This window comes from Prionailurus viverrinus, chromosome C1 (assembly GCF_022837055.1).
Source record: "Prionailurus viverrinus isolate Anna chromosome C1, UM_Priviv_1.0, whole genome shotgun sequence".
NCBI lineage: Eukaryota > Metazoa > Chordata > Mammalia > Carnivora > Felidae > Prionailurus > Prionailurus viverrinus.
The window spans coordinates 135,237,487-135,249,946 of record NC_062568.1 but is presented as its reverse complement, the minus strand read 5'-3'; the positions used below and the strand labels follow the sequence as shown (position 1 = coordinate 135,249,946).

At 37.4% G+C, this 12,460-nt stretch overlaps 1 protein-coding gene across 10 annotated transcripts in view; it reads left to right on the top strand.

The window, feature by feature from the left end:
* The first annotated feature begins 44 nt into the window (after positions 1 to 44).
* CCDC18 (coiled-coil domain containing 18) overlaps positions 45 to 12,460 on the top strand; it is a 123,641-nt gene continuing 111,225 nt past the window's right edge. For 5 of the 10 annotated variants that reach the window (XM_047870238.1, XM_047870236.1, XM_047870232.1 and 2 more), the window contains exons 1-5: positions 317 to 587; positions 1,256 to 1,436; positions 2,612 to 2,775; positions 3,502 to 3,676; positions 6,642 to 6,800. In XM_047870238.1, the coding sequence (XP_047726194.1) occupies positions 2,642 to 2,775; positions 3,502 to 3,676; positions 6,642 to 6,800 (468 nt within the window). In that variant the 5' untranslated portion in view covers positions 317 to 587; positions 1,256 to 1,436; positions 2,612 to 2,641. Of the gene's footprint in view, positions 159 to 316; positions 588 to 621; positions 798 to 1,255; positions 1,437 to 2,611; positions 2,776 to 3,501; positions 3,677 to 6,641; positions 6,801 to 12,460 lie in introns of those variants that run through there. The other 5 variants (XM_047870233.1, XM_047870237.1, XM_047870235.1 and 2 more) reach the window with 5 other exon arrangements.

Genomic DNA, 12,460 nt, shown 5'->3' with positions numbered 1-12,460 from the left:
GGAGGTGTGCGTTACTGGCACCTAGGCTCCGCTTTTCCTCCCTGGACTCCTCGTGGTTGGCAGGGAAACCTGAAGCCTGAAGCCTGAAGCAACCCCAGGTGGTGGCCACGACGGCGGCACAGGATCCCTCAGAGCGGGAAACACCGGGCCTCCAAAGGGTAGGGACCGAGGGGCGGGGCCAGCAGTCCTTTTCCGCACCCGCCTCGGCCTCGGCCCCCTCAAGCCCGGAGTGAGCGCGCCCCGCCTCACACTCGGGCGGCAGGTTCCCATGGCTTCCCCCACACCAATGGGCGTCGTAGGAGTAATTGTGGGAAATGTAGTTCGGAGCGAGCGGGCTTGGATGCGCTCGCTGATCACTATCCCCGACCGACCCCGCGTCGTGGCGTCACCTCACGCAGAGTCTGCGCAGGGGGCGGGTCTGAGGCCCGGGAGGCGTGTCCCCAACGGCTCCCGCGGCGGTTCGAACTCCGTGCGGCTGTGGTTCGTTTGTTCTCCGCGTGAAGTGTTTGATGCTTCCACGCCCCGAGCTCTGTAGAGAGTCTTAGGCTTCCGAACGCGGATGAGAGCGCGGTGTGCGCTGTTGTCAGGTGGGTCTGTCTCCCAACTACGGCTTGGGTGGTGACTGCTCCTTGGAGGGTAGAAACAGGCCTACCTGGAGTTACGTTCCTTTCCCTCCCAGCACCCTCGAAAGCGCTTCGTTTTCACCCTTACTGCGCTGGCTGCTCTGCAGGGTTGTGTTTTACTTGAGAAATCGGGGCGGAAGAGGTCATGTTTTTCTCTCCTGCTTCCAGATGAATGTAGGATTAATTCTGTCAAATTGAGAGTAGTTGATAACAGGACAATACAACATAAATCTCTGATCTTGCCAAATGAGGAATGTTTTAAGACTACAACCCATCCTATTACTTGCAAGGTTTATAAAGAACACTTTGTTCTTCGGTGTTGATGGGTATGCGTGCGTAAAGCTACAAACACGTTATTAGGGCCAAAAATACTTTGCCACGTGTGTGAGAATAGACTTTTATAACTATTGTAAGTTGGAGGGAAGAAAAAAAAATCTTTGACAGTAAATGCTCTAATAAGAAAAAAAGTTAAAAAGCAAATATATTCGTTGGTATTGAAGTGTTAGGGAATTGTTACATTAAAATACACAGATGTCGGACCCAAAACCTGATTTAGTTGAAACGTAATATTGAATGGCATTTTAGAATTTACCCAAATTGTCTGTACCCCTTTTTCCTTCACCATCCTGTAGGAGGCTAGAGATGTTGAAAAGATAGAGCGGAATGGGGACCTGATCCACTGACTTTTGTATGGGAGAGCCTTCTCACTTAAGCAGAAACAAATTTGTGCAAACGAAAGGGGAAAAAAGAAACATTTTCTCTGCGATGACATAGCGTCTCATTTAATTTCGTGCCACAGTTTCTTACAATAAGGTGAGGGTTTTCTTTTTAATCTTCCTCCTTACATCTGAGAAATTTTGAGTGGGAAGTAAATTGACCAAACTATTTTGGCTCAATGAAAGGAAAGAAGGGCAATTAGGGAGTCATCATTTATTCACCGAACATACTGAACTTCTGCAAGTGCCTTACAGTCCTGAACATAATACACAGGACTCCTAACCTTTTGGAGCTTGGGATGTGGTCAGAATTCTAGAAGGGTAATGAGAGAGAGATGCTACAATGACAAAGGTAAATGGGATTTGAAAGAAGAATGTAATTTTAAGATGCAGAAAGATCTATAGGAGTAGTAAAGATTTTAAAGCCTTAGTTTTTATTATATTAGTTACTAATATATACTTTGAAGCAATGATTTTATGTATTAATTATTAATAACAAAATGTGGCCCTTAGTTACGATTTTTTATTTGCAAAGGTTATTTAGTAGAGAATTTCACAACTCCAGAGATCGTCATCAGTTGAAGAAAGAAAAGCTTTTCTTCATGTATTTCTATGAGTTAACTTGCTAAATGCCATTTTGATCCTTATGGTTGTGATGTGACTGTGTGTGTTTTTTAAACCTTATAACCATTTTAAATAGGAGAAGGAGTTAAACTTTACTTGGTAATAAATTGCTTTTAAGAAAATATGAATGATTATAATGATACCATTTTTATCAGGTTTCCGGACCTTGTAACTTGAGCATGTAAGTTCAAACAGCTCATATTGAAATTGATTTATAATAAGTTAGAAATTGCAGTGCAACATAATTAAAAGGTCTTTGGATCCTGACGACTTCGGTTCAAATCTTGTTTCTACCATTGACAGTTTGTATGACCTTGAGTAAATTAATTTGTCATATTCTGAGTTCATCTTTAACGTAGAATAAAAGTACTTAATGCACACAATTGTTAGAAAGATTAAATGTGCTTGGAGAAGGGGGACTAGAATAACTAGACTCTGTATATAATAAAAAATTGACTCACTGAAATTCTATTGAACTTTCCATTTGCATGGCTTTACAGTGCAGAGAAATTCCTTGTTACTGGGGTTTTGTTTTGTTTTAAATTACTATGAAAGATTGCACATCATTTGAGAAAATAGAAAAATAATGAGTTAAATTCTATTATTGTGAGAGTATTTTGACTGACACCACAGATTCTTTCCATCAAGGTACAAGAAATTCATTTCATTTTTTAAGAAATGGAATCTAGTTCATCAGACTACTGTAATAAAGACCATGAAGAAGAAAGTTTGCTTGCAAATGTTGCTTCTTTAAGACATGAACTGAAGATAACGGAATGGAGTTTGCAGAGTTTAGGGGAAGAGTTATCCAGGTGAGTAAGTAAAATCATATGTAGACTTTAGAATATGACTTTATGAATGTAAAATGTATGAATTTCATTATTATATATTTTGTTTCTAATACATATTTAGAATAGGAAATAGTTTTTCTGTAATTTTTAAAAAATATTTATTTTTGAGAGAGAGAGAGAGAGAGAGACAGAGCAAGAGCAGGGGAGGGGCAGAGAGAGAGGGAGACACAGAATCTGAAGCAGGCTCCAGGCTCTAAGTTGTCAGCACAGAGCCTGACACAGGTCTGGAACTCACAGATTGTGAGAGCATGACCTGAGCCGAAGTCGGACACTTAACCGACTGATCCACCCAGGCACCCCAATTTTCTGTAATTTTTAATGTAACCCTTAGTTTAAGGAAAAAGTAGAAATATTAGGGAAGTGTTTGTACATTAAGTTGACACTTTTACTGTATTAGGACTCAGTATAAAATATATGTTTCGGGGTTAATCTTTTATTATTTTGACTCTTTTTTTGAATCTTAAGTAATTCTAGCGTATAGTCTCTAGACTACACAGATTGTTAGTTTAAAACTAATTACACTTTATTAAGAAATTTAGTTGTGACATTGCCTTAAGTTCAGAACTGAATGTGATTTCCAGCAGCACTTCAGGTGCTTTTCTTTCTGTTTTCTTATTTGATGTATAGAAATTGGAATGACTACTTAAATCACCTAGGAATTAAAATGTATTTTTCTTTTTTCTCTAGTGTTAGTCCAAGTGAAAATTCTGATTATACCTCTAATCTCTCAAGGTCTGAAAAACTCATCCTGGAAGATCTTTCTCTGCCTAACCAGCTTGGACTTTTGAATCACACACCTTATAAAACAGTTTGTAAAATGCCCAGTGGCTGTACTGATTTTCAAAAAAAAACAAGAGATAAGGTTATTGTTTTTAGACCTGTCTACATAAAAGTAGTTTTGGTTTTAGATCTGTCTACTTAAAATACTTTGAGTTTTTTCTTTAAATGTCTTATGTTTTCCATAGTCTTTTATCATCATGCTTAAGACTCATTGAATTTAAATGTTATGGTTCTTTTTGTGTCCTAACAAGAAAATAGTTGCTTTGGTGTGTTGCTCTATTTTTAAACTTCTATATTTATTACCTTTTTGCAATTAAATGGCTTGCTTTCCTAAGTAAATTGTAACTCCTGTGATTTTTGGCACTATCCCATGTACGGAATAGGTAATCAGTTATTTATTCAGTGGTTAAGGTATATTTACCATATTTAGCCTGAATCAGGTGCTATATGATAACATGGTATTGTTCTCTTCATTATCCCTGAATTTTGTGGATGCTCTTCGACATCTTTACTAGTCTGGAACTCTCTCTCTCTCCATATTTCGTATTCAATCATATTGTCCATCTCACTGTGTTTACCTTTCTTCCTTACTCAACCCTTTAATCTCCCTTTCTACTCTCTTCCTATGCTCTATTGCCTCACTGCCAGCATGCATATATAGATACAGTTGCATATGCACTTCATCATCTTTTTGAATAAAAATTTGTCTTCCCACTTCAGAAAACTAACAATTGAGATGTTTTTTCTTTTTTTTTTAAGTTTATTTAGATATTTTGAGAGAGAGAGAACATGCACACGCACAAGTGGGGGAGAGGCAGAGAGAGAGGGAAATAGAAAGAATCCTAAGCAGGCTCCACACTGTCAGCGTGGAGCCCCATGTGGGGCTCAAACTCATGAACCGTGAGATCATGACCTGAGCTGAAATCAAGTCAGATGTTTAACTGACTGAGCTACCCAGTGTGCCCCAAGAGGTTTTCTTTTTGTAAGGAAGCTACTTAATGAAGCAGTGTGAGCCAGCAATTTAGAAAATAAATTCAAATTCCATGTCTACAAAGATTATGTAATTCTGGGGGCAAAAAATTTTTTTTTTACATTCTGGAAAATTGACCTCTATCCTAACTCAAATTGCTGATCAGTTTTGTTACATATATGCTTTATTTGAAATCATTGTGTTTTACCTTAAGCAAAATCAAAAAACAGTTGATAAATTGGAGGGGGAAAATATTGGTAATGCCTGTTAAAGACAAAGGGGTAATCTCTTTAATATGGGAAGAGCTTCTAGAAAGAAGAAAAGATAAACAACCCGATAGAAAAATGGGCAATAGATATGTGTGAAAAAGGAAATTAAAATGATCTTCAAACAAATAAAAAGGTGTTCATTCTCATTCATAATAAAAGGAATTCACAGTGAAACTATACTTAGATACCAGTTCCTAACCTATCAGATTGTTAAAACATCCAGATGTTTGATATCATATTTTGTGGTGAAATTAGAAGGAGATAGGCGTTCTCATATTATTGCTGGTAGGAATGCAAAATGATATAGCCCCTGTGGAGGGGCATTCGGTAATATTTCCCAAAATCACAAATACGTTTACTCTTGATGTGGAGATCCCATTTCTAGAAAAATACCTGACAGGTATGCCTGCATAAGTACAAAATGAAACATTGTTATAGCAGAAGATTAGAAATACCTCAAGTGTCCAGTAATAGGGGATTAGTTGAATAAACATGCAATGGAAACTGCAGCTGAGGTGGGGGAGAGAATAAAAGAATAGGACTTTCCAACTACAGTGATTGTGGAGAGATTGGCAGGATATATATAGTTTAAAAAATGCAAGGTACAGAATGACATAATTAGAATGCTAGATTTTGCATAAGTCAGTGTGGGAGTGGGTAATTTGTATTGCTTGCAAATGAATGTGGAAACACTAGAAGACTGGTCTTAGTTAAGACCATAACTTAATAACTCTGTAGTTAATAACTGTAGAAGCAGTTCCCTATTTTTTTTTTTTTTGCTGTGTGATTGGTGTTTTATAAATAAGAAACTTATAAAAATGGTTACCTATCTACTAAAAATGGGAATGAGGCTTCTGTATGTTTTGTATAGTTTTGACTTTTGAATTGCATAAGTATATTACTTTTTAAAAAAAAATTATGTCTTGAAAACCTCAACCTTCTAGAAAATTAATTTATTATAAAATATATATTTAAAAGTATAAAAATTTGTGTCTAGTTTACTTTTTTATTTTTATTTTTTTAATTTATTTTTTATTTCAGAGGGAGAGAGCACAAGGTGGGAGAAGGGCAGAGGGAGAGAGAGAATTTTAAGCAGGCTCCATGCTCGGTCTAGCGCCCAAAACAGGGCTCAATCCCATGACCCTGGGATCATGACCCTAGCCGAAATGAAGAGTTGGTTTAAAGAATTTATCCATTATCCATTTTATTGTTGACAGTCGTTTGGTTTTTTTCCATTTATTGTCTCTTATGGGGAAATTTAGTATGAATATTTTTATATTTTCAGGTGTAAAAAAAATTTTTTTAATGTTTATTTATTTTTGCGAAAGACAGACTGTGAGTAGGGGAGGAGCAGAGACAGAGGGAGACACAGAATCCAAAGCAGGCTCCAGGCTCTGAGGTGTCAGCACAAAGCCTGACGCAGGGCTGGAACTCAAGAGCAGTGAGATCATGACCTGAGCCGAAGTCGGCCACTTAACCTACTGAGCCACCCAGGCGCCCCCCACTGCAAAAGTTTTAAATTTGTACCCAGGGGTAATATTGTTGAGTCTTAGTATGTTGAACTTTACTGGTAATACTAAGAACTTTCCCAAAGTGTACCATTGTTTTCTAAACTATACTTATTTATGTACGTGTTCACCACAGTGGAGGAGAGCGCTTACTGTCCCACACGTCCTCAACCACACTTACTAAACATCTTAACTCATTTTCTGAGCTATGTAGACATTTTACTGATAATTGTTTACAGTTTTCCATTAATTACATATAATGAAATAATGCAACATAGCTTGCTCTTTTTCATTTTTCAGATGTCTTTTTCATCGACCTCCATGGATCAGGAGATCAGAAGTCTTCGAGAAAAACTTAACAAACTTAGGCAACAAAATGCTTGTTTGGTCTCACAGAATCATTCTTTAATGACTAAAATGGAATCTGTCCACTTTGAATTAACACAGTCAAGAGCAAAAGTATGTTTCTTGAAGTGTGACTATGGAAGTAGAAATTAACTGGAAGCATTTTAAGATTTATAATTGGAAAAATATTCCATGTTTTGCCTTAATGTGTTATATATAATAACTTTTGTTATGATAATATAGTATCAACATGTTATGAAATCAATTTTATGTGAATTTAATATCTGAAAATGATTTAGGGTAGCTTGTATAGTGTGTACATTTACATAAGTCATAGCCTCTTAAAATCTTAAGATTATCAATTTATGTAGTTTTATTTCTTGTATGAAGGAAATACAACTTATTTATCTTCCTTTGTATTTTTTATTTAAAAATTTTTATTTATTTTTAAATGTTTATTTATTTTTATTTTTATTATTTTTTATATTAAATATAATTTATTGTTGGATTGGTTTCCATACAACACCCAGTGCTCATCCCAACAGGTGCTCTCCTCAATGCCCATCACCACTTTCCCTCTCCCCAACCCCCATCAACCCTCCGTTTGTTCTCAGTATCCAAGAGTCTCTTATGGTTTCTTCCCTCCCTCTCTGTAACTTTTTTTTCCTCCCTTCCCCTCCCACATGGTTCTCTGTTAAGTTTCTCAGGATCCACGTGAGTGAAAACATATGGTAACTGTCTTTTCTGCCTGACTTACTTCACTTAGCATAATACCCTCCAGTTCCATCCACGTTGCTGCAAATGGCCAGATTTCATTCTTTCTCATTTCCAAGTAGTAGTCCATTGTATAGATAAAACACATCTTTATCCATTCGTCAGTTGATGGACATTTGGGCTCTTTCCATAATTTGGCTATTGTTGAAAGCGCTGCTATAAACATTGGGGTACAAGTGCCCCTATGCATCAGCACTCCTGTATCCCTTGGGTAAATTCCTAGCAATGCTATTGCTGGGTCATAGGGTAGATCTATTTTTAATTTTTTGAGGAACCTCCACACTGTTTTCCAGAGCAGCTGCACCAGTTTGCATTCCCACCAACAGTGCAAGAGGGTTCCCGTTTTTCCCCATCCTCTTCAGCATCTGTAGTCTCCTGATTTGTTCATTTTAGCCACTCGAACTGGCATGAGGTGGTATCTTAGTGTGGTTTTGATTTGTGTTTCTCTGATGAGGAGTGACATTGAGCATCTTTTCATGTGTCTTTGGGCCATCTGGATGTCTTCTTTAGAAAAGTGTCTATTCATGTCTTCTTCCCATTTCTTCACTGGATTGTTTTTCGGGTGTGGAGTTTGGTGAGTTCTTTACAGATTTTGGATACTAGGCCTTTATCCGATATGTCATTTGCAAATATCTTTTCCCATTCTGTCGGTTGCCTTTTAGCTTTGTTGACTGTTTCCTTTGCAGTGCAGAAGTTTTTATCTTGATGAGGTCCCAGTAGTTCATTTTTGTTTTTAATTCCCTTGCCTTTGGAGATGAGTCAAGTAAGAAATTCCTGCAGCTGAGGTCAGAGAGGTTTTTTCCTGCTTTCTCCTCTAGGGTTTTGATGGTTTCCTGTCTCACATTCACGTCCTTTATCCATTTTGAGTTTATTTTTGTGAATAGTGTAAGAAAGTAGTCTAGTTTCATTTTTCTGCATGTTGCTGTCCAGTTCTCCCAGCACCATTTGTTAAAGAGACTATCTTTTTTCCATTGGATACTCTTTCTAGCTTTGTCAAAGATTAGTTGGCCATACATTTGTTGGTCCAATTCTGTGGTCTCTATTCCATTCCATTGGTCTATGTGTCTGTTTTTGTGACAATACTGTGCTGTCTTGATTACAGCTTTGTAGCAGAAACTAAAATCTGGGATTGTGATGCCTCCTGTTTTGGTTTTCTTGTTCAGTATTACTTTGGCTATTTGGGGTCTTTTGTGGTTCCATACAAATCTTAGGATTGCTTGTTCCAGCTTTGAGAGGAATGCTGGTGCAATTTTGATTGGGATTGCATTGAATGTGTAGATTACTTTGGGTAGTATAGACATTTTAACAATATTCTTCCAATCCATGAGCATGGAATGTGTTTCCATTTCTTTGTGTCTTCTTCAATTTCCTTCATAAGCTTTCTATAGTTTTCAGCATACATATATTTTAAATCTTTGGCTAGGTTTATTCCTACGCATTTTATGGTTCTTGATGCAATTGTGAATGGGATCCGTTTCTTGATTTCTCTTTTGCTTCATTATTGGTGTATAAAAATGCAACCGATTTCTGTACATTGATTTTGTGCCCTGCGACTTTGCTGAATTCATGTATCAGTTCTAGCAGACTTTTGGTGGAGTCTGTTGGATTTTCCATGTAGAGTATCATGTCGTCTGCAAATAGTGAAAGTTTGACTTCATCTTTGCCACTTTTGATGCCTTTGATTTCATTTTGTTGTCTGACTGCTGATGCTAGGACTTCCAACACTATGTTAAACAACAGCGGTGAGGGTGGAAATCCCTGTCGTGTTCCTGATCTCAGGGCGAAAGCTCTCGGTTTTTCCCCATTGAGGATGATTTAGCTGTTGTCATATATGGCTTTTATGATGTTTAGATTTGTTCCTTCTATCCTGAGTTTCTTGAGGGTTTTTATTAAGAAAGGATGCTGTATTTTGTCAACTGCTTTTTCTGCATCTATTGACAGGATTGTATGGTTCTTATCCTTTCTTTTATTAATGTGATATATCACACTGATTGATTTGCAAATATTGAACCAGCCCTGCAGCCCAGAAATGAATCCCACTTGATCATGCTTAATGATTGTTTTCATATGCTGTTGAATTCGACTTGCTAGTATCTTGTTGAGAATTTTTGCATCCATGTTCATCAGGGATATTGGCCTGTAATTTTCCTTTTTTGTGGGGTCTCTGTCTAGTTTAGGAATCGAGGTCATGCTGGCTTCATAGAATGAGTCCAGAAGTTTTTCTTCCATTTCTGTTTTTTGGAGCAGCTTGAGAAGGATAGGTATTAACTCTGCTTTAAATGTCTGGTAGAGTTCTCCTGGGAAGCCATCTGGTCCAGGATTATTTGTTGGGAGATTTTTGATAACTGATTTCAATTTCTTAGCTGATTATGGGTCTGTTCAAATTTTCCATTTCTTTCCGTTTGAGTTTTGGAAGTATGTAGGAGTTTAGGAATTTGTCCATTTCTTCCAGGTTGTCAATTTTGTTGGCATATAATTTTTCATAGTATTCCCTGATAATTGCTTGTATTTCTGAGGGATTGGTTGTAATAATTCCATTTTCATTCATGATTTTATCTGTTTGGGTCCTCTCTCTTTTCTTTCTGAGAAGCCTGGCTAGAGGTTTATCAATTTTGTTTATTTTTTCAAAAAACCAACTCTTGGTTTCATTTATCTGCTCTACTGTTTTTTGTTTTGTTTTTGTTTTTTTGGGGGGGGTTCTATGTTGTTTATTTCTGCTCTGATCTTTATTATTTCTCTTCTTCTGCTGGGTTTGGGGTGTCTTTGCTGTTTTGCTTCTAGTTCCTTTAGGTGTGCTGTTAGAATTTGTATTTGGGATTTTTCTTGTTTCTTGAGATAGGTCTGGATTGCAATGTATTTTCCTCTCAGGACTGCCTTTGCTGCATCCCAAGGTGTTTGGATTGTTGTATTTTCATTTTCATTTATTTCCATATATTTTTAAATTTATTCACTAATTGCCTGGTTGACCAGTTTATTCTTTAGTAAGGTGTTCTTTAACCTCCATGCTTTGGAGGTTTTCCAGACTTTTTCCTGTGGTTGATTTCAAGTTTCATAGCATTGTGGTCTGAAAGTGTGCATGGTATGATCTCAATTCTTTTATACTTATTAAAGGCTGTTTTGTGACCCAGTATGTGATCTGTCTTAGAATGTTCTGCATGTACTTGAGAAGAAAGTATATTCTGTTGTTTGGGGATGCAGAGTTCTAAATATCTGTCAAGTTGATCTGGCCCAATGTATCATTCAGGGCCATTGTTTCTTTACTGATTCTCTGTCCAGATGATCTATCCATTGTTGTAAGTGGAATATTAAAGTCCCTGCAATTACCACATTCTTATCAATAAGGTTGCTTATGTTTGTGAGTAATCGTTTTATATATTTGGGTGCTGCTGAATTTGGTGCATAGACATTTATAATTGTTAGCTCTTCCTGATGGATAGACACTGTAATTATATATTGCCCTTTATCTCTTGTTACAGCCTTTAATTTAAAGTCTAGTTTGCCTGATATAAGTATGGCTACTCCAGCTTTCTTTTGACTTCCAGTAGCATGATAGATAGTTCTCCATCTCCTCACTTTCAATCTGAAGATGTCCTCAGGTCTAAAATCAGTCTCTTGTAGACAGCAAATAGATGGGTCTTGTTTTTTTTATCCATTCTGATACTCTATGTCTTTTGGTTGGAGCTTTTAGTCCATTTACATTTAGTGTTATTATTGAAAGATATGGGTTTAGTGTCATTGTGTTATCTGTAGGTTTCATGTTTGTAGTGATGTCTCTGGTACTTTGTGGTCCTTGCAACATTTCACTCACAGAGTCCCCCTTAGAATCTCTTGTAGGGCTGGTTTAGTGGTAATGAATTCCTTAAGTTTTGTTTGTTTGGGAAAACCTTTATCTCTCCTATTCTGAATGACAGACTTGCTGGATAAAGGATTCTCGGCTGCATATTTTTCCTGTTCATCACATTGAAGATTTCATGCCATTCCTTTCTGGCCTGCCAAGTTTCAGTAGATAGGTCTGCTACTACCCTTATGTGTCTACCTTTGTATGTTAAGGTCCATTTACACCTATCTGCTTTTCTTCCTTCTGTTCTCTTTTATTTTTCCTATTAGATGAATATTGGATTACCTCAATTGGTCCTCTGAATCTTTTAAGGTTTTTTTTCATGTTTTCCATCTCCTTGTCTTCTTTTTTTTTTTTAATTTTTTTTTCAACGTTTATTAATTTTTTGGGACAGAGAGAGACAGAGCATGAACGGGGGAGGGCCAGAGAGAGAGGGAGACACAGAATCGGAAACAGGCTCCAGGCTCTGAGCCATCAGCCCAGAGCCTGACGTGGGGCTCGAACTCACGGACCACGAGATCGTGACCTGGCTGAAGTCGGATGCTTAACCAACTGCGCCACCCAGGCGCCCCCATCTCCTTGTCTTCTTATGATACTTTTCAAATTTCCTCAAAGCTATCATCTACACCTTTATTGAACCTTACTTTAGCTGTCAGATTTTTTTTTTTCATTTTCCAGAGCTTTTCCATATTCTCTTAATCTTTTTTTTGGGGGGGGGGTTGGAAGAACATCCTGATGCAGTATCTTCACTTAGCTTTCTTAAGATTTAATGTGTGTTTCTATGTGTGTGTACATACTTGCCTTGCTTGCTGCCAGGTGCCTTTTTCTTTTGTTATGGCCTTTGACTTTTTACGTTAGAAGCCTTTTTTTCAGATGTTCATGTTTTACCTTTTTATATTTAAGAGAAAGGCACTTAAATGCGCTTTGGAAGCTCTCTGTACAAAGGTGAAGTTTATTGTCCAATGCACTTCCTATGTTGGTGATGCCTGGGGAGGTGGATCTTTTCTAGGGAGATACCCAGCCTCTTTTGCCCAAAATCAGTATGTGAGGCCTTTTTCTTTGGAGCTGTTGAATTTTTCCAGCAAAGAATCCTTTGATTTCCCACCTGTGGGATAGCCCTAAATGAGATGATGTAGGAAGTTGGAAACTGTTTTATGTAAAC